At 38.9% G+C, this 23,105-nt stretch overlaps 2 protein-coding genes across 4 annotated transcripts in view; both read right to left on the reverse strand.

The window, feature by feature from the left end:
- Nucleotides 1-5,439, reverse strand: part of LOC148415637 (uncharacterized) — a 68,960-nt gene extending 63,521 nt beyond the window's left edge. For all 3 annotated transcript variants that reach the window (XR_015867296.1, XR_015867295.1, XM_088428377.1), the window contains exon 1: nt 4,606-5,439. The gene's annotated coding sequence lies outside the window, so the exon portion shown is untranslated. The remainder of the gene's footprint in view (nt 1-4,605) is intronic.
- A 1,260-nt stretch (nt 5,440-6,699) lies between these two features.
- dph1 (diphthamide biosynthesis 1) overlaps nt 6,700-23,105 on the reverse strand; it is a 69,928-nt gene continuing 53,522 nt past the window's right edge. The window contains exons 10-12 of the mRNA XM_088427845.1: nt 12,070-12,148; nt 9,351-9,485; nt 6,700-9,207 (exon numbers count right to left, since the gene is read on the reverse strand). Of these exons, the coding sequence (XP_088283971.1) occupies nt 9,121-9,207; nt 9,351-9,485; nt 12,070-12,148 (301 nt within the window). The 3' untranslated portion in view covers nt 6,700-9,120. The remainder of the gene's footprint in view (nt 9,208-9,350; nt 9,486-12,069; nt 12,149-23,105) is intronic.

The following is a 23,105-nucleotide window of genomic DNA, read 5'->3' on the forward strand; positions in this document are numbered from 1 at the left end:
TTGTCCTAAATGCAAAATAATCAACTGATGCCATCAAAATACATCATTCAATACAATTACATCAAAATGTATACAAATAGCAAATGATAAGTACAAGGTAAGAGCAACACTGGTGCTGCAATCTTCTTAAGTATCCTACTGGTCATTTGAAAAGATTATATACGATTACTGCGGTGGGCTTTATTATTGAGTGGAAAAAGAGGGTAGAGCAAAAATCCTGCGAATTTTGGAAACAAGGCGGTTGGTAAATCTGATGCAATGGCGAGTGCGGGTGGTGGGATGCTTGGGGAGTTCGTAGGTGGATGAGGTCCTAAAAAACTGTTTTATACGTAAGCATGGCCAGTGAATTTGTAAAATGTATAAAAACATATCAACAGTAGATACAATGACATGAACTATACAATGATACTTGTTTTTTTTTTAAATACATCTGATCAAACTTGTCAGTGCCGTAAATATTCTCTTCGTTCTAAGATAATAAATAAATAATAATAAAAGACGATTGACTGGATACAGTACCTTGATATATTTCAGAGTAGAGATTTGAATATTGCTTATAAGGCTCTCTACCTGAGCCCAACATATATATATATATATATATATATATATATATATATATATATATATATAGATAGATAAATATATATATATATATATATATATATATATATATATATATATATATATACATATATATATATATATATATATATTATATATATAAATATATATATATATATATATATATATATATATATATATATAGATAAATATATATATATATATATATATATATATATATATATATATATATATATATATATATATATATATATATATATATTATATATAAGATGGAAAAAAAAACAATTTCCTAAAAGAGAAGAATTATTCTGAAAAACAATCTAACTGAGTTTATTTTGGCAAAATTTTGTTTTAATATTACTTTTTTAATGGTTTTCTTCCAAGTATTTTTTTCCAAACACATGCAGTATACACACACACATATATATATATATATATATATATATATATATATATATATATATATATATATATATATATATATATATATATATATATATATATATATGGTGTAAAATGGTTTTACATGGAATTTTTTTCCCCCAAATGCCAATGCAAAAACCCATTAAAACAAACCCATTCGTCAACTCATCTGCAATATTTATTCTTCGTAATACATCAAGCCATCAATCATTTCTGTTATCTGTCTAAACTACATTAGTACATTATCCATCCAATCGTCCTTCAAAAAAAAAAAAAAAATCACCATTCATTGATCCACCTGTGTGAATAGCCATCACATGTATTTATCTCGACATATATAATAGATTACACGCAAATATTAGTGGGCTTGGTACACTGTTAGGTCGAATCCATCCTAAATAGAAAGTCAAATACCCTCAAGCTGAAGCTAGCTTCTGGACTTTCTCCAGCACCACGGACAGCCCCCTCCTGTTCTTTCTATCAATTTGCCCCATTTTGCAAAACAACAACAACAAGGCTTGACAAGCATATTCCGGCCCCAGCTGTTGCTCCCCACACAAGACGAAGACAAGGAAGAGGAGGAAGGGCCCGTGGCCAAAAACACATCAGACGTGAGCGCTGACGTCAGCGGGGCTTGCATAAGCCGCCAAAGCCACGCCGCTCCCGGACGTCCATATCCTCGGTGTGTGACTCATGGATTATTGGCATCCCGATCAATACGACATGAGAGAAAAAAAAAACAAACAAACCCTCAACACTGTGTGGTTGTTGTTGTCTGGCTGCCAGGATGTCGCTTTCGAGCCAAGCTAGCTGCTCGTCAGCTTCTCATCATTTTTTTTTTCCTTCTCTCCCTGCAGTCAAATGTCATCTTTCCTTTCATTGTGGTCAGCGCATCAACACCTTGGCTCTAGACTGCTTACTGCTAAAAGCCCTCCCCAGTACAGTAACAGTCTACAGTCATGGCTACTGACGCCTGGCGAGAGCTCAGCCGAGAGAGGACGCCCGTCAAGTTTTTTTGTTTTTTTTTCCCCGCGACGGTATGACCGGAGCCACGTCAGCCGCCGGAGCGACCAATGGCGCGCTCCCTGCATCTCTCCTCTGTCTCCATGGCGACCGTGGCATTAGATTGTTACTGTAGCAACGGCACCAGCGGTAACAGTCTACAGCCATGGTCGCTAGGGGGCAAAAAAAACACACGCACGGTGAACAGGAGGGGAAAAACAAGATGGCGCTGAAAAGTGGAGTATATCTATATTCCTTTTAATTAGAGTGAGGTCATATTTTGTGATTATAAATAGGACTTTTTGGCAGTTATAAAATTCCGTTTTACTGTGTAATACGCTGATTATTAAATACAAAAGACTTTTATAACCTTAACACAACAAAACTAATATCAATTATGGCCAGAACATTTGTTTTCTATATTTTTATCCATTTACCTATTGTCCTGAGAAGGAAAAAAAAAAAGGTTTATCTATTAATATGGTTCATTCCAAACGGTTTTGCTGATTTTATTATAGCAAGCTTATAATGGGTTGGGGAAGCTATTTATTGAGACGACGTGCGGGCAGCTATATTTGCCAGCAGGGGGCGGGGACGTGGCACAGACCACTGACAACGGGTCTGGCTGCCAAATTATCTCCAATGTGTAACAAAAGTCTGCCTCGCAATTTTTCAGAGTCAATACTGATGAATCAAACAAAACGTTCTAAAGTTATGACTATGGAAACGTTTTTTAATAAACCATCAAAAAGGTGTGCAGAGAGGTTGACTCAAACAGGAGTCGAGTGCAATCCTAATAATGCACGACTATAAACCTGATTCTCGAAAACACCTGAGACTATTCATTTGTGTCCATTGTGGTGGACATTTGTTTTTGGTCTCTATCTATTGACTCGTTAAGAGTGATCCTACTGAGTCCTTTTTCAAATGTCTTATGTGTCTTGGTGGGACGCAATCAACTTTGCTGTCTTGCTGAGACAAAATGGACACAACAGTAGACAGAAATGAAGAAGATGGGTCTCAGGAGAATGTACAAGAGTTTCGACTCAGGTTGTGTTCTCTGTCTTCGTTCTCTCTTATTGATCACTCTCCATCATAATAAATAAGGTCCAGTTTGTCTAATGTTTATTATCTCTAGCTGAGTGGTTCTACTGTGTGCATATGAATAATAAATAAAAGATTCATGTACAAGACCTTGCTTCATTGATAATGCGACAGCTCAGGGTTGGTCTTTGGGTAGTAAATTCAGCGTGGCCTATTCATAGATTGAGGATGATGGCAGCTAGGCCGGCAAAAAAAAAATACAAAATAAGGAACATTAAATATGCTCCTCTTAAATGCCACAACCCTTCATATTTTTTTCTATGAAAGGTAAGCAAAAGGTATGCAAAAAAAACACATTTTTACATGTTCAATACGTAGCTATGGTTTGTTTATTTTCATTCATTATTTTGCATCTAGATGTAAAAATCCCAATATTTTGCAGATAGAAAAAAAAAGCACAATTTTAAAAGCATTATTCACCATGTCATTGTAGTGACGTACCATAATGTGAATGATTATCTCGTTCAATCACAAAGACATATTTTTACATCTTTCTGAAGTGTCCAGATAATCAATCCCAGGTACTCAAACATTTTTTTTCACCAACTTTTTCAAATGTCTGGCAAAAGGAGCCTCTAAAAATGGCTGTCAAATTAAGAATCAAATACTCAGTAAAAGTCTACATGTTATTTTAGGTACTATAAGTACTGTAGTAATTTATTATTTTAGTAACTAAAATGCTAAAGTAATTTATTACCTTAGGTATTAAAGTACTATACAATAATAATTAGTTTAGGTACCCAAGTGCTAAAATAATCAGAAAAGTACCAAAAGTAATCGACTGTTTTAATTCACTGATTAGTTTAATATCTAAATACCTAATGTAATTGATAACTTTAATACATCCTTACTACAGTTACTAAAAGTACCAACGTAATTTGGCAGGCTCAAGTGCTACAGTAATCTATTACTTTAGGTAATAAAAGCACACATTTAATTGGTTACTTTTGGTATGATAAGTATTTAAGTAATTCATTACATTAAGTACTAAATGTACCAAAATAATTGATTTCCTCAGATATTAAATTACTACAATAATAAATTAGTTTAGGTAGACAATTGCTAAAGCAATCAAATAGAGATTCAGAAATACCAAAAGTAATTGACGGTTTTAAGTCATTCATGACTTTAAACCTAATAAAGTAATTGATCATTTTAGTACGTCCTTACTTTAGTTACTAAAAGTACCAAAGTAATTGTTAGGCAGTAGGTATTCAAGCGCCGCAGTAATTGATTACTTTAGGTGATAAAAGTATACATTTAATTGATTACTATAGGTATTATAAGAAATTCATTACTTTAGGTTATAAAAGTACCAAAGTAATTGATTCCCTTAGGTATGATCTACTCTTTTCTAAGAACTTACCTTGCATTGTAACTTGTAATTATTCAACCACCTGTGCCCACAGTTCATGTATGTTACTTTATAAAGAAGTGTTGCCTGGGCGCTAAACTCGTTGGCCTCATGAATCATACTTTACTGGAACTGACCTTAATTGGTTGTTGATGGTGAGTCATCTTAAGAAGGTTGCTACGAGACGCGCATCCATCCATCATCTACAAGGGCTTGGGGTGGAGCCGAACCTTCTGACATGACCGTGGCGCTCAAGTCTCTGATCTGTGAAAGGAAGCACCTGCAGCATGCCCAACACTCACCAGACACCCCATTAGGTACCAAAGATAAATAAAAATCAGCTTTCATTGTGCATCTGGAAAGTATTGACATCACATCACACAACAAAAATTGTTTCAATCAGGCGGGAAAAAATATCACGTTTCTCTTGGTTAGTTTCGGGAGCGAAGACTACAGTTTTGTCCTGGTTCAGTTGGACCAAGTTTTTTGCCAAACAGGATTTGCCATCTAAAATCCACTTCAGAAAAAATGAGATGAACAGCGGTGTGTTAATAAACATTTGTCCCCAAAAAACAATCAACATGAAGTGTCAGACCTGTTCTCAAAAAGAAATAACTTCAAATAAACATTGGTCCCCCAAAACTATTCAACTTAAAATGTCCTCTTTTGGGATCATAGTAGAGATGTGTTGACAAAAATAAATCATTAACTTGACAGGTAACGAGAGGAGGCACATGCCAGGTTGGGAGAAATTGAATAACCTATTGAACGTAAAGTTCTATGAATTTTTATTTTCCCGAAACAATTAAAGGATTTTTGCATGTTTGTTTGATTTAAAATCTTGAGTACCCCCTGAAGTTCCTTCAAATACCCCCATTTGAGAACCACTGTTAGAGGGCACTTGGCTGAAAAAAAAAAAACAATAATCCCACCACCACAGTCTTACATCATGTAGACTTTTGCCGACATCACTCTGCGCTGTAAAAATGATTCCAATCTAAATCGGTCCTCTTCAGAATAGAAAACGGATCTGACGCGTAAAGTTCTTCAAGCCAAGAACTCCTCGAGCATGAGCCTGTGCTCCAGCTATACTTGCAGTGGGCAGCAGCATCCATTACTCACCAATGAGTCACATTTCCTCCTCGCTCACTTACTGTTGTTTGTGTCCCCCTTCAGCCTTTTTAACAATGACTCAGTCGGCTAATGGAAGTTATTCTAAATCAGCGTTATTTTTCATAATAGCGCCACGCTGGTTCCTGAAGGATCACAAGGCACACAGAAAGCAATAAACACACCACAAAGGGCATCTTGAACACGGGGGCGGTAAAATAATGTAATATACGGGCTATTTTTCTATTTGGAACATTGTAGAGACATCGGAAAGGTCAAAGTGGGTCACAGAGAGGAAAATTGGGGACACTAGGCTGTGCAAGGAGTGTGATGGGGGGGCATCAGCGACAAGCTAAGCTCCTACGCAGGATTAGTCATCGCTTTACACCACTTATTTGCTTCCCTTTAAAGACTTTTTTTTCCCCCAAGCTTCATGAAATTGGCGCCTTAAACACATACGCGAGCACACACGTTGTCATTTATTGTGTTACATTGTCCCAGTTAGGGCTGCACGATCATGGTCAAAATTATAATCACGATTATTTTGGTCACGATTATTCATTATGTTTGGTCAATCGTGTCACTTTTTTTTAAACAAGCAGGATAGAAACGAGGCTTCATACTTACAAATAATAATAAAACAAGATAAATAAATAAGTAAAAACTTGGCACACAGGGCAACATAGCTAACTTACTTGCTGAGTGCAAAGCAATGAAAAAATTCAGCCTAAAAATAAGCACATTGTTTAGAGCATTTTAAACAATTAGCAGTCAAAATGTAATTTTCGGTCATTTCAAATCAATTTCTATTTATCGGATTTTTCCGATTGGGTCTCACTATTGACAGCTAGCATTGTAAATATCAGGAATCAGGTGAGAAACCCAACGCCATTTCACACTGTAAATAATATATCAGGGTGAGAAAATAAGAGGCTTTGGTCATGCAAACATGTGGGAAACATTGACCCCTGGTGGTAGTGTTTGACGAGTAATCAGATGTTTTATTTTTTAAACGTTAGAATAATTTAAATTACTTATTAAGACATGCTTCTATTAAGCTGATGACCAGCTGAGCATTTAGCATCTGAATAGAAAATGTTCCTGTTCGATGTAGAATGATTCAGTTCAAGGTTGCGCTTGGGGAAAAAATGCCAATTTCATGTTTTCATGACATTCAATGCATGACTTTTTAGCATTTAGCTTGATCGTTAATGTAGCGTTTGACTTTCAGATCAAATACATATTACCAATAACAATACTTAAGTACTGTATAAGGTGTAAACAAATTATACGTATCACTTTTAACTGGCTCAAGTGTCAGTATTGAAAATGAAAACGACAAATTTTTATATTGCCGTGAAAATGTATTACTCGTTTCGAACAGCATAAGTAATAACACAAGTGTCAAGTATGCTATGCAGCTCACGAACGCCTAACAAAAATGTGCATTACAGCCGCACCAGATTGATTGTCACAACAAACACAAAGAGCCTCCTTGGGCAGCACGACATCGATTCTTCTCCTTCTTATATTTTCTCCCACTGCGCTTTGTCACCCACCTACAAAGTATCTCGACATTTCGCATGCATGAGTGAGTCCCTCTGAATGTAATCAAGACAGAAAAATGAAAGAAAACACTTTCTTAACTTCTGCTGAACACATCCAATACATTTGGATACATTTTAATTCATTAAAATGACAAACATTAATAGGAAGCAAGTATCAAAAATAGGTAGGATGATTGTGCCTGACAACAAGGCCATTCCTGACTCACCTAGTTGCAAATCAGCTATGCGAAGACTACCATCTAGTGGTCACACTTGGTAATGCAGTTTAACACAGCTCACTTGGCAATTTGAGCTGAAGATCTTTGACAAAAAAATATTTGACCGCGGTTTGGTTTTATCTAGTTAATAGTCAACTTTGACCTGGGGGCATCTTTTTATGGTAGTCGAGCGGCATAAAAAAAAAAAGAAAAATAAGAAAGAAAAGAAAGTCATACAACACAACTATCCCCCCAATAAAAAGGCATATTTTCTCTATTGTCAAGTTAAATACTTGCCACGTGAGACGCAGAATTTGGAACCCCAAGCCGATAAGACATTGAAGTAGAAAAGCTGAGAATTCTTAAAACAAAAAAAGCGGGAATTAGACTTGGAAACTAGATTCAGAAAATTTACCCTTAAAACAAATCATGCCAAAGAATAAAAGAAAAAACATCACAACATTTCTTAAATAACAAAATATATTTATTTAAATATATCTTATTAATTCCACAATTTTACTCTCTTTTCAGAAAAAATAGTTGTTAAAAATGCTATAATCGAGATTATAAAAAATGTTGGCACTTTCCTTATTGGTGAAGCTCTATATAAGAGTGGTAAATGATTTTAGGATATCTTAATATCGTAAGTTTTAGGCCTTTACTGTTCACGCATGTTGAACAGTCGCAATAAACTATATTGCTATCAAAGTCGGTCATGTTTTGGATTTTAAAACAAACATTTTCTTTGGAGAAATCCCCTTTTTGAGGTTCCCTCCAGAGTAGCAGATGAAATTAATAGAGCTGCACTTCCATTTTTGGGATTGAAAACATTAAGCGTTTCCGCTGCCCACTGAAGCAAAAAAAAAAAAAAAGTTGAAAATAAACATTTGAGATCTTGGCAGTGCTGATTATTTCTTTCTTGATGCTGTGCACCCACCCATCGCCTCAACGTGAGACACATGACGAGGAGGTAAACGTGTTGCCAAGGAGACGCCGCGATGGTAAAAAGTGTTTGAAATTTTTTGGGCATTAATACCTAAGCTCCACCCACGAGGGGGTGGGGTGGGGGGTGGGGGGGGGGGAAGCAGTTCTCAGGTTGTGTGGAGGACAGTCCGCTTTTTCCTGCAGCAAAATGTGTGTTTTTCCAATATATTTATTTATTTATTGGCAGAATCCTCCATCAATAAATGATGAGAACGGAGAGCAGTCGTGACTGGCGGATATTCTCTCTGGTGAGAGAAAAAAAAAAAAACATGCCGCCAAAGGGAAAAAAAAACAAAAGAGAAATCATTGATTTTTTTTTTTTCCATTTATTGTGTTGTAAATGGCCACGAAAGTAAGAATTAGTGCTGGCATGACGCTTCTCTTTGTCAGAGAGATCTCGCCGTGTTAAATAATACCGCAACCCATGAAGTGGATCCCTTGCGTGTGACGCAAATGGCGTGTCGCCGTTTAAATCAAGGTCAAACATCCGACCGAAGTCCGCCGCGCGACGACGCTTCTGGTCATTGTCTCGCTTTCATTTCCCTGCGCGGTCCCCGGCGGCGCTTTTCCGTCACATTTGCGGCGTATAAACGCAAAAAACCCAACAAGATCCTCCAAGGAAATGCGCCTCATGAACATGTATGAGCTATTATCTCAAGTGTGCGCACATGTGTGCTGAATGTGCGGAGGAGTACAATGTGGTTTTCTGTGAAAGTGAAAGATTCTTTCTGGCAGCTTGGCTTAAAGTGCATACCCACTTTCTTCCATTTGGGTCTTTAGAAGTGTCACTTTGTCATTCCCCTTGACAGCTGCAGGGGGCGCACGGCGTCTGGGTACACTGCTTGTTGGCGTTCTGCGGGGAAGCAGCTGGAGAGCGAACCTAAAATAATAAATGGCATGAAATCAAGGAGGAGGGTTTTTTTTTCATACAAATGAGGAGATTTGTGCAGCGCATGAAATAAAAGTGCCACTAGGTGTCACTGTGGGCACAGTTAAACGAAAGCAGGCTGCGCTCCGCATCACCTGGGCTCGTGCGCGAGGGGGCCGAGCCGGCTGGTTGGCCGGGTGGTTGGGGGTCCACGGCCCCAGGCTCTGATTGGAATAAAAGTCCATGGGGTACACCTCCTTCCAGGCCGTCTCCTGGAGGGCCACGGCTGCCTGAGGGGAGGATGGAGAAAGGAAATATCAATGAGAGATCAAGAGTTTGGGGATTTTTAAAGTATCTCTCCAGCAAAAGTGAATTTTGGAGAGTGCTTTTATGTGCCGGTAAGCAGAGAGATTGACACTACAGACAAGACAGGTGTCAAAATAGCCAGCTTGGAACAGGTGAAATTGTCAAAATGTTGTCAGTGGCTGTTGGAGGAGAAGTGTGCTCATTTTTTTTAATTTTTTTTTATTGAAGACACTTTATTGGCCAGAAAAAAAGGAAGTTAACTAAAATATAATTTCACTTATTATTAAGTATTACGTATAGGGATGGGGCAAGACACAAATCCTATGAGACAAGATGCGTCAAGAGATTGAGTCCACTGGAACAAGACGAGACGAGATTTTTGAAAAATCTGTAATATAAAATAGCGGCGTTTTTACAGTGAAGGGGGGAAAGGCTTTACAAACAGTTATTTCAATCAAACATTTACATTAATCAACCCTGCATTCGTGTTATCTTTGTATAACTTTTGTATTCGTATGCTATAAGCAAGTGTGACAGTTATATAACAGACATTCTCTTCTCATGTGTGCTCCTACTCGTGAGTAGGGATGAGAGGTTTTGTGAGATCTGGTCACACCAAATCGTGTCTCATCAATTGTTATTACTCAAAGTTGACCACAATGTTTGGCGCCCTGTTCCCAAAACATCTGTTATCTGGACTTTTACCTGGAAGAGAGATCCTGCTAGACACAACAATTTCCCTCAACCCGTCCCACTAAGTGGCCTGTACTAATATGGACATTTGTCTCCATGGTATCGAGATAATATGCTTGGTGAATCAGCTGAAGGACACTTATGTGACGTGATCTGCAGTCCCCTCATCCATCCCCCACATTTGTGGTCATGTCCATGTAGCATGTGCCAGGTTTTTTCCAGGCTTGTACTATGGCCCCTGTTGGGGACATGGCCCGAGTCTTTTTCTGGAATTTTTTTCTTACTCCTCGATCTAAACTCTCGGGGTGCTTCTTAGCAAGACTGACATGTCTTTCCGCCCTGTCCCACTTTGTTGGTCATCGTCTTTGTTAGGTGAAATTTTGTTGCGCTGTACTTGAGCACATGTAAGGAAAACCAAGAAACCTTGTGATCGTAAAATTTGTAACTGTTTATCAGGGATTTTGTTTTTAATTCTTTCACTGCCAAAAAATGAGTTTGTAAAATTAGGTCCCAGGGACATTTTGGTTTTGCTTTGGTCTGTGATTGCTTTGGAGTACTTATTCTTATTTGTTTGTGTCTGCTGTACAGTAATATACCGTACTGTTTCTTAGTGGCCGAGGCAGGAACACCAGAAGGAGCAACACAAAGAATTGAATTGGAGCATTAAATGATTTAGCAAAAAAAGTTAAAAAAATAAAAAATAAAATGTAATATCATAGAAATGGTGTCTATAGAATGAGCCTTTATAGTCATTTTACACTGTCAAAGTTTAGTACAGATCCTGAAACCTGATTTGTCATCAGACAGTGACACCATGAAGGTGAACAATTTTGCCTTCAGCTAAATGATGTTTGTTTGGCCTCGGCGAAGGTCTTCTCTCTATCATGTCATTTTCATGTCAAAGCAGAAAATTGATTGATTGGAATGACAGCAAGGTCAGTTTTCTACTTAACATGACAATGAATCTAAACATACTCAAATCAGTTACAATTGTGTGACGGGAAGAAACGAAAGGGATGAATTTTTCACCATCTCATGTTTTTGCTCCACTCTCTTCTTTTCTGTCCTTATTTTGGCACGCCGCCTCCCCATCCTCTCCCCTCCTCTCTGCGCATGCTAGCTTGAGCTGCTAATCCCCACTCCGACAAGAGTGCCGAGTGCGTCTTATTGACTATAAATATAACATGAGAGGCCCTGAAAATAAGTGCCCCCGCCCCACCAGCCCCTCTTTCCCCGGCTCACTCCGCCCTCTTGGCTCCTTACCCTCCCGCCGCTGTCATCTTCTCTCTAAATGCCACAGCACATGTAAAAGCACTCACTGGCGAGAGACCGTGTGGCGATGCCTTCCTTACGCGGGCGTAGCTCAAAATAAAAGGAATGCAAATATTAAAATATATAAGCTTGAAAAATACTGCTATGTATAATTGTAGACAAAACAATAAGTACTGTAGTTCCTATTCAATGCGGTGAGAGACATTTCAGAGGGATGTCGATATAATAATTAACATCTCACATGATCAAACCATGAGCACAGAAGACAATGCCATGACCATCCACCTTTCTGTTTTATTTTTTTGGGGGGGTTGCTTCGGTATTACAGCAGCAGCAGGCTTTGTAATGAATCTGTTAAGGAGGGGTGGCAGCTGTGCCATCAGGCAACCTGTAGGGGGAGCTGCTCCGCCGCTAGGCGCCAAGCCTCCCTGAACACACTCACCACCGTTTAAAAACACTTTTGACACCCTTAACAATGTGGTCGCTATAACGGCACAACTAGGCATCAGTCAGTGGCGTTGCGCCACCTGTGTGGGCGTTTAAAGAGCCGCAGGCGGGCGGCGGCCTGGACAAGTGGACGGCAAGAGTGAGTGGGTCATTTACCTCATAGGGAGACAGAAGCGGCTTGGAGAAGGCCGAACCCCAATCGATGGACAGCCGCGGACACGCAATCTGAACCCACCTGCAGGAGGGAAGGCACATAAATTCCCACAAATCAACACAATAGAGTCTCAGAGTGAAAGTATCTGGACAACAAACAAAAAGACGAAAGCAGTGAAAAACATGATTTATTTGACTTGACATCATCAAACTTGGTGCACCGCCTTGTGGACAAAGTTTTATAACATAGCCTTGATTGAATATCACACGCTCCCTCATGCCCACCCTACTACGCATAAAACTTTTTTTAACCTTGAAATACCTGGCACAAACGAAAAAACGAACGAGCTAAACACATACAGGGAAGCGTTATATAACGAGATAAGAACTAATATTGGCTAGCGTGTTATCCACAGTCACAAGTTGTTGGAGCAAGAAACAAACTAATTTTGGCCATTTTATCATTCTTATAAAGAAAGTATAATTTACAGACAGTCGTGGGCCAGATTTCACGGAGACAAAACAACGTCACTGACTGACTGCTCTCAAAACCACAGCATCCTTCTCACTAAAAAATGTAATACCAACAGCGGCCAGAGGCGGCGCCAAAAAACAAAGATCGAGCCAAACAATGCACAAATGAATGAACTGTTAAACGAAATCAGTTCCAAAACATTATTTCGGTTGCAGACCACGCGCCCCGGTACCAGGTGATCCACGGACCGGTACCGGGACCACTGGCTTAGACATCGCATGTTAATATTAACGTGTAGCATAAGGGCTAAAAAAATAAACTAAGTTACCACAGAGCAAACGTTTGCATTAGCAACGTTTGTATTAGCATAACCATGTTAAGCTAATGACTAGTGTAACATACAAAATGTTAAACTGGATTCCACCAGTGGTTTTCTGCCGTTTGTTGGATGAGGCTCTCTTTTCTGTTGAACCAGTGATTCATTCAGCAGCTTGTCAGTCTTATTTCATTCCAAACTTTTATTTGAACTCCATTATATTATCCACATAGGATAAAAGCGTAAAACAACCTGAGTCACAAGTCATCAAGATCTTATTAGGGAGGCGGGGCACACTAGCGTCCACTTTCGCAAAGAGGAGCCGTGCAGCCTCTGCCTCCACCTGATCTCAGGCATCTGTCGGCGAGATGTGTCCTGATTGGCAAATAGCCACGCTACGCTGTGTGACTGCAGAGGCAGTCTGGGGAGGAGTGATTCTGCAAAAGGGATAGGTGAGAGGTCGGGGGCATTCGAGGACAAAAAAAAAATGCAGTGTGAGGAAAGAGAAGGAGAGGTTAGGTGAGTGTGAATTAAAAAAAAATAAAACAGAAAGAAGCAGCATTCAGGTCTCCATGGAGGTAGCCTACATAGCTGGCAGACAGAGTGGTGGGAGGGAGTAAGGAGGACTGCTGGGTGGGGTCTGTGTATGAAGGAGATGAGGAAGATGCCGATAGCGGCGGGAGGAAGAGCAATAAAGATGGAGCAGATGGAGACGAGGGCGATGGGGCACAAAGCAACAGAGAAGAGAGAGCGGCAAGATTGTCTGGGAGAGGAGACTGTTTACTCTTGAAAATGCATACGGGGGCATGAGGGGGGGGGTAAACAGCTGGAGAGGGGGAAAATGAACAATATGGGAGGGGAAAAAATGGACGAAGGAGCTAAGCGATGCTGCAGTTAGCATTTGCAGATCAATCCCTTCAACGGCGCCGTTGCCACTGAGGCGGCTCACCGTTGCGCCTAATTCCAACGATGGCGCATCGGCTATTGACGAGGGAAGATGAAGCGGCGAGTGGAAAGGCCAAGGAGATAAGGCCGGCTCTATGATGCTGCTTGAAAGAGGCAAAGATGGCGCAAAGGAGGGGAGGGGGGGTCAATAAAAGCCTAATGGCCCAAATGTCAAAATTGCCCATCTGTCTATTCTCCCTTTTGCCAACTTTGGCAAAGTTTCAGAGCGGCTGAATTGATTGCACAGTTGACTCCCGCAGAAATATTCCGCCTGCCTTTTGGGCAAACACGTAGCATTTTCTCATTTTCAACCCCCCCCGCTTTTTTTTTTTTTTTTTTTTTTCCCGAAACATTTCTCTCCCAAACAGAGAATTCTTTTCCCTTCCTCGTAATTTGAGAGGCGGCTGAGTCACACATACTTTCAGCAATCTCCTCGCGGCCACCGCGTGTGCACAACCAAGCGGGAGGGTGAATTGGAAATAAGACCTTTAAGTCCATCAACTGCGGCTAATAACTTGGAAACGCTTATGCCGTGTAACGCTGCAACCACCGGAGAAAATCAGCTCACCAAGACAAAGGTTTGATGGTACCCAACATGCTGAATGTATACCAGCCAACTTAGAGGGATTTTAAGCGTGGTTAAAAGCATATCGGTTGTTAAAACGCAAAGCATGACTGTCAGTCCATTGGGTAAGCAATAAAAAGGTCTCAGAGGAAACTCAGACGAAGCCGTGAACTAGGGGTCATTCTAAAAAATAAGTGTGAGGAAAAGCTTCATAAAATGTCTCAAAAAAACTATTTATAGAACTGCCTTGGACGCTTACAGATGAAATTGCAGTGCAATTGGCTGCTGACCAATCCAGTACTCTCTTGTGACCCATAAAAGAAAAATGCTAAAGAAAAACAGATAAATGGATGGATTCAGTTAATGGTTGTTCAACAAAGTCCAATTTGAAAACTGTTCTAAGTTCAACAAAAACCCAGACAACAACGGGCAAGCCAAAGCAGGCATCTTCTGATTTTGTTTACCTGCCATGACATAATTTTTTAAAAACTTACTTTTTTTTTATTGTTATGACACTTTTGCCATGTCAAATTGTTTAAGTGAGAATATTGTCGATTAAAACTATAGTGGAATGGGTTGAATCACTCAAAATAGTGGAACCTAGTAGAAACTTTTTTTACGCTGGTCTTTTATTTTGCAATGCTCAAAAACTTTCCAGCACTTTCTTATCTGTCTGAGGCAATTCCTGTTCAATTTTTGGGTGACTGTTGATTTTGTAGCACTTCCTGTTCATTTCGAAAAACTTCAGAGCAAATCTCGTTCGTTTTGTTGCGCATTCTATTGAATTTAGTGTGCGTCACTCATTTTGTCACACTTCCTGCTCCTTTTGGGTACTTCGTTTTCATTTTGTCACTTCTGCTGTTTTTGAGGCACTTCCTGTTCTTTTTGATGCACTTCCTGTTCATTATAGGGCACTTCCTATTCATTTGGAGGGCGCTACGTGTTCTTTTTGATGCACTTCCTGTTCATTTTTGGGGCAATCCCTGCTTATTTTTTGACACTTCCTGCGTATTATGTGGCATTTCCTGTTCATCTTAGGGCACTTGCTGCTTATTTTGAGGCACTTGGGATTGCAGATTGAATTCAAAGTCTGCTCTTTGAATAATGACTCCCAGTGAGAAAACTTAAAATAAAAACAATTGATATGCTACAACGAGAACACAATATTTTCATGTTATGAATTAGTTTTAATACGCATGTGGGGAGTTTTGAGACAATTCCTCTTCATTTTGGAGTTATTCTGGCTCACATCCTGTTTGTTTTGAGGCACTTAAAGATTCCAGAATGAATACATCAGTGAAGGTTTTGAGGCTAGCTATGTTTCATTGCTTTAGGGAATCTTGCCGAATCAAATTATTTTGTTCTATTGGTAGCTAATTTTGCTGAATTTGAGCAGTGTATTCCTCATGTTATTACTTGTTACAGGCTTCGTTTTACAGTTCGTGTTTTTTTTTTTTTTTTTACCCCCCCAGAATAGAGTTCACGAACAAGGTTCATTGGCGACCCTAACTGGGACACAACTAAGGACCGTGTAGAGCAGTGGTTCTCAAATGGGGGTATGGGTGCCCCTGGGGGTACTTGAAGTAACTTCAGGGGGACATGACTGGTTGAGAACCACTGAGGTAGAGGATAAGTGATAGAAGACAGATGGATGGATGAAAGCTTTTTCAAGAGACCCCCAAAATAACTCACTCTCTTTCTACTAATTACATTTCACACGGGCTGCGCAGTGCTGAGGGGAGTGAAAGAGGACAGAAGTGCGATTTTGAGCTTTGACTCTCATCTCTAAGGCAACGTATCTGGACAAGATTGAAGGTGAATTATTAAAAGTTTTACGCTTCGAAACAACCTGTCAAGTAAGCGCTAAACATAAGTGGAGACCTCACAACATTTAGTGCTGCGGTAACCACGTAGAGTACTCGCCGCCTTGCTTCGTTCCTGACCCGCCGCTGAAGCAATTAAGCTTTTGACACTTGCAGGAGGTAACGCGCTCGCAGAAAAACCGATTTAATTGGGCTGTTGTCAAAAACTCGAACGCAAAAGATTAAATGCCGCAATGCATCGGGCGGTATGGCGGCGCTCTCGTCGAGATAAGCGTGTGTGGCGAGCAGATATGTGTACAATAGTACAAAGCCTGCTTGGGGATAGTCTAATTACACACTTAAGAGAATATGATAATGGCGGCTCTTTTTAGATGACGACGTGGGTGTCTAAAGGCAGAGAAAGCTTGAAATGGGGCTCTGCGCTCTGTGGAAAATTCTCTCGTGCTTCCATCCCTCCCACAAAGCAACAGGATGAATTCGCCACATTGCAAGGCGCCTGGTGGCTTGTTGTGTCTATTGTAGCTGGGCTCACACACAAGCATTCATAAGGGATGATGGGAGGTGGGAAAAAAGAGCTGCTGAACAATTTCCAGCTGAGTGGATCAGATAAGCTAAAAATAAATGCAGGCAGTGCGTCTGATAAATTACGGATGCAATTATGAAACAATGCTGTCGCGGGCAGTTTAAAAGATGCCTTGCCATTCTCGCTGTAAACTAGACTCAATGAAAGAACAAACATATGGAACATAAGGATGTCCCTCCAAACTAAAACCTGTTTTGTCATGTAGCCGAAAAAAGTAGTTCTGCACTTAATACCTTGTTTTTAAATTAGTCTTCCACATTGATAGCTAAATACATCAAAGGTCCATTTTAACTGGGCTGGCAGTAAATAAGTTAAAGATTACATTGCTTGCACCACTTTGCGAAAAAATATCCACCTCAAAGCCATGTTAGCACCGCCGTTTTCCAAAGGGATCTTTCTTGTAGCTGTGCGCAATATTGCAGTGGTTTCAAGGGAAAAAGACTCACCCCAAAAAGGGGATATCACCAGTGTGGGACCATTTCTAATCATTAAAAAAGAAACACTGACAGAGATAATGTTAAATCATTGCAAAGTGGAAAAGGCATATTAAAGCAGTACAACGGGATAAAACCATGTATGAAAAGACCATCTTGACGTGCAGTTCCATTGCTTGGCTTGGTCCAGCAGCTCATGTCCAAATGGCAGATTTTAGGTGTTCAAAAATGTAACCAGTGAGAGTAGTCAAGCACGAAACATGCTTAGTCTAATCCAAGAAGAAGAACTGGAAGTTATTGACCTCATAGTAGCTAACATGCAGGTCCTTTTTCAAGTGACTTTGAAGAGATTATTACACTGGTAATGAACATCTAAATGAAAGCTAGTGTTTGACCTGAAATGACATGCTAATGCTAATTGCGATTGCTAAACATCACTTAGCTCCTATCTTTCATTTCCACAAACAAAGTTACAGCGTCCAGATCTTGTCATCCAAATGTGCAACTTTCACACTGTATACGGTTCGCCGGAACCTTTGAATTCAAGTTTTGTTTTCCCCGAGGGCCACACTTTACATGTTATTGAAAAAAAAAAAAGGCATTTTTGTCTGTAATGAGGTTTTGGGAACAGGGTCTGACTTGCAAAACTTGAAAGCTGCACTCAAACATCCATTTCAAATAGATGGCTAAACAACAAAAAGGAAAAAGGACTTTCACCATTTTCCAAGCTCCGGCCCCCCTTCAACTCCTTCCACATTGCTCCATCTTTCTGTGACCAAAGGCTTCTCAGTTTTGTTTAAACCTGTCATCTTTTTCTCACCCTCTCCTCCCTTTACACATTACACCTCTCATTACAGCACCATAGGGATAAACCATTAATCAAATTCACAAACACTGCAATATAGTAGAAGGGAATTTCGGAAAGAAAGGTGTGATTTATGTCGGTCGGCAGGCTTTACATGTGATTTATATGAGCATCGAAAAAACAATCACAGTAAATTGCATTATCGGGAGCAATAAAAAATATATATATACATTTTTAAAATAAATTGCGCCCTCTCCTGCATGAAAGAGAGAGCGCGAGAAAAAAAAATCTAAAGAAGTGGTTCACAAACAATGTACCGCTGGAAGTAAGTAAGATATTAAAAGCAGAATCCTTTCAAAAGTCATTTCCAATATTTTAAAAATGTATCTTTTTTTCAATAGAATATATTCTAAGTTCATAAAACAAACAAAAAAAAAAAAAAGATTTTGATATTTCTTGGGTTTTTAGGATAATGAAACTGAATAGCCTACTCATCCCCAAATCAGAATATGACCCGAACTAAATAAGATTATTATCTGTAAAACTGTATAAGTATACCCGTATCCTTTTTAACATTAACAAAAGAAAAAAAGCAATACAAATCATCTTTCAACAACTGCTAATTATTTTTTACAGCGTCAATGAATACTTCTTAAGAAGACATTTTGCCTACTTGCTGTTGACTAAAAATGACAACGCATGTGGCCAATCACAGCTCAGCTTGAGAACATCACATGACCAACAAGTGAGCCATGATTGCTCGTTACCTGAGCGTCTATAGCGGTCAACAGCAGTGAATGAGTTAACTCGTTCATTAATTACTAACAAAATAAGATTTTAATAATGAGAATATAATAAGAATTTGTATGTGCACACATCTATATTTACAATTAAGTTAATGATGTTTCTCTTTATCTTCTTGTGTCCAAATAGTTCAAGAGAGACCACGAAACATTTGGAATCACAAAATGTAATCAGTAGAAGCTGGCACAGCACTCTGTTTTAGGTCTTTTTTTCCCCTTAACCAAATGTGCTTTACGCCGTTTATGGGGTACTTGGCTAAAAAAATATTTCACAGGCAGTGGATCACAGGAAAAAAAAGCTTGAGAAGCAGCGGTTTCGAGTGTCAAGAACTTGGGAGCCCAAGCGTGACTTGAAAATCACCTCTGTCCTTGTCCGTTGTAAGACCGTGGAAGCGGGAAATCACCGGCAACTTTCGATGGGGTTTTATGATTATGAGAGCAAGCTCACAGCATTCCGCGCCGGGAAGTTTATCACACCGGGATTATCAGCGGCGTGTTTTATCGACCAAGTATAGATCTCGACGTGCATCAACATCCCCAGTCTGCGCGGCACACAAAGGAATTCGTGTTTATTTAGGTAATCCTTGCGACTTAACAAATACAAGACGTGTAAAATACAAATCTTGCTTGTCTGTTGATGAAAGTGGACAATGTGTCACCGCCGCAATGGTAAAAGAAGACTAACTCGCCACGAATGCCAATTATATTCACGAAGCCGCAGCCCCGTTTGTTATCTTCTTGTTACGGCGAGCGATTTATGATGACATCCACCCGGCCGTCGACTATATGCACATTTCAGTCATGATAGCGGATGAAATAAATGCTCAAAAGATGACATCCTTTGAGAGTTTATTGGTGGTCCAGAAAACTAAACAAAACAAAAACGGTCTGTAAGTGAATTTTGTGAAATTATCAATTTTACGTTTTAACCTCTCTTGAGGTTGAGGACCATTTTTCTCCTTCATGATATAAGTATTATTATTCCTATCAAACTTAACATAAAACAATAGCCTCCACTAGCTAAATGCTGACAAAGGATGGAAAACACCAATAGCACAACATGGGTTAACAATTAGCATCTGTGGCGGCGTCATTGTTTTAGGAACATATATCTAAACACAAATGGTGCCGCAAAACATATTAACATAACAAAACAGTAATGAGTCTTTATTCCTTGCGGAAAACAACTAGGAACGATTCTGCCTCAGTGAGAAGCCAAAATATGACATTCTAGTAGAGTATATCTGTGTCAGCTGCAAGTGGCCAACACACACATATTTTTAAGCGCGTATTCCATTTATTAGGTCTTTACTGTATGTATTTTTCGAGTATTATATTATTGCACCTCATTTTTATCAATGAAAACACAATACGTTGTTTTTTTGGTTAAATTTTGTATTTTGTGGGTAGGGGCTATAACGGAATAATGTCATTTATATTCATTTTAATTGCTTAAGATGATTTGAGTTGTGAACACATACATCGCATCTCAAGTAGGGATTGACCGATATTCATATTTTTGTGAATATTATTAACCTGTTTTAAAAACTCATAAGCCGATTCATAAATTCACAACTGTTGATTTCAGGGAAGTATTTACTTAATTTTCAGGTTATTTCATCGGTGAATATGCTGACCCAAAGAATGCTGTACATTTTTTGGTTTTGTTTGAAATTAAAACCAAACAGTGTTTCAAAAATTTCAGAGGGCTTTATTGAAAGGATTGTAGAAAAATATCAAACTATTGGAGGCTATTAACTTGTTAAAGTTTTAATTGACTCTGGGAGCTCCTTGATTATTTTGCAAGAATTTTCAGTTTTGTTTTTTTTTTACAGAAATAATTTACCTTTGTGCAAATCTGAGCAGTTCTTCAGAAAACATCGGCTTAAAGACACGTCAACAAATTTAAGAGGTGGAGTTAGAATTTTTTCATACATTTTGACCCCTGTATTTTCCCGTGAGCGCAACATGAACATCAGATCCAAGTATTGGTTATCAACCTACTTGACTCAGTATCGTCCTTGAAAACAATCACATCGGTCCACACTAGTTCTAAGATCAAAGTATTGCTATACACGCACGTGGAAAAAAAAAAAAAAAAAAACAACAAATAACGATTGAGGGCTGAAAGAGATTAACTGTATTTTTCTCTCTTTTCAGTTTTGATAATTGTCTGGTTTTGAACCTTATTTTCATTTAACTCTATGGTCATTTCTTAATGTGTGCACAACTAAAGGAATCAAAATACAGTTAAAAAAAAAAAAAGAAAGAGCTTTGATGCTACTCTGTAAGGGGTGTAGGCTGGCCTATTTTTTTGTTTGCAAAGTGCTATTTTCTGAAACAAAGTTTGACAAACACTGCTTTAGGACATAACTAGCTTTCACACGAGGGGAAAAAAAACGGAAAATAAAACGAATATATTACAGGCACAATAGGAGGACAAGTGCTGTAATTTTCTAAACTAAACTGAAAACTTGTGACCTTTTCACAGAGAGTATATTAAATCTCCCATGCATGCATTGCGGTGGCGGCACAAAAGGGAAAAGGCCGCAATGATGCGTTTATTTGCAAGCCTTAAGCTAACAATCCAAAACCAAGCTAATATTCACTGTCATCTCCTAAGCGAATTTTCTCCAAGTAATGGTTTCTTCGGCAGGGTCAATATCACAATAAAGTGCCCTTGGTGTCCTCATCAGAATCACTCAGTCATTATGAAAATGCAGACTAAAGAAACAGAGGTTTTAGTACAAGTGGCTAGCATTTGAATGCACAACACAACAATAAGTCTCTTGACGTATCCTTTACCATTGATGGCTAAAGCGGTCAAAGAGCCATTTTTAATCGGGTGGCAGTGAATCAGCTCAAAATCATTCGCTGCCATTGACAGCTATACAAGTCAAAAATCCATTTTGACTGGATTGGCATTGAATGTATTAAAATATGTCCCTTTAGGTCAGTGTTTCTCTACTATATTTTGCCAGCCCCCCCCTAGAAAAGAGAAAACTCCCCCCGCCAGTCGATGCACTGAACATAAATAAGATTAGTATTGATGAAAATTGTTTAAGTATACCTACACGTATCCTTTTTAACATTAACAACAGAATAACGCAATATAAATCAACTTTCAACCACTGTTAATTATTTTTATCATGTTTATACGGGTTATAGCTTAGTCTAAAACGGAAAAAAAGAAGCTAGTGCACCAAAGTGCCTGAAACTAAAAGAAAATGATGAAAATTATTACTTTATTGCAATTAAATTCCACACGACCAAAACAAAGCCTTTTTCCTGGCATCACCTCGCGCCCCCCCCGGGGGAACCCACCCCACTATTTGAGAAGCACTGCTTTAAGTTTGCCTTTTTTATGCGCTAATTACGCCGTTAGTAATACTGTAACTGCTTAAATTATGTGACATTTTTAAAAATGTAAAGGCTTTTACTGTCAAATTATTTGAAAAAAAAAGGAGTAATATTGATCAATTTGCACCGTTTTCGTAACCACATTTTGCATGTCACTGAAATTGCAGTCTACCCTGTCATTATGTGTTAATAGCCACTTCAAGAAACGCTCTAATGCATGAAGTGACATTCCAACCAGCGTTTTGTCCTCTTCAATCAGTGTTGAAACATTCATTGTGTGTAGTTGGATGCTGTCAATCTTAGCATGAGCACTATGCCACGGTAAAATGTCAACTGATTTAAAAATATTCAAAACATCGAAATATATGTGTTAAACAGAACACAATTAATTTCATCGTATACCAGCTACATGACGACAATATCTATCGTTCTATTCCATTACTAGCTGAAACATATCGCTCAACACTGCACACACATAAACAAACAAACAAACAAAAAAGCACTGTTGTTTTCTCTAAACAAGTTTTTTTCCCTCATTTTCAACCACCAACTTATAACTGCATAACTATTATCAAATTATTTATTACTTATTACTGTCATTTCAAACGGCAGTGGACCCCCGGTTTACGACGTCCCCGCCTTATGTTTTTTTTCAGGTGAAAGTCACATCCCTGAACGAGAAAACGATCATTTTGCCTGTTTGTTTTACCTCCACTCTCGATCCTCAGTGTGTTGTCTTTTCCTTTCGTAACTTCACGTTAGTATAGCACTGCTCTGAATGGTTTGTAAAATTACTGGTGTTATTTGGCCAAGTGGACAACTCTTTAGGTGTCACACACAAAGTGCACTAAAATATCATGTACTTATTGTCTTGTCTTTTTTTTCCCTGTTTTATTGCCTACTTTAAATAGTTCTGGTCAATGTTTATCA

The sequence above is a fragment of the Hippichthys cyanospilos genome, chromosome 11 (assembly GCF_059441005.1).
Source record: "Hippichthys cyanospilos isolate Australia breed blue-spotted pipefish chromosome 11, RoL_Hcya_1.0, whole genome shotgun sequence".
Taxonomy (NCBI): Eukaryota; Metazoa; Chordata; class Actinopteri; order Syngnathiformes; family Syngnathidae; genus Hippichthys; species Hippichthys cyanospilos.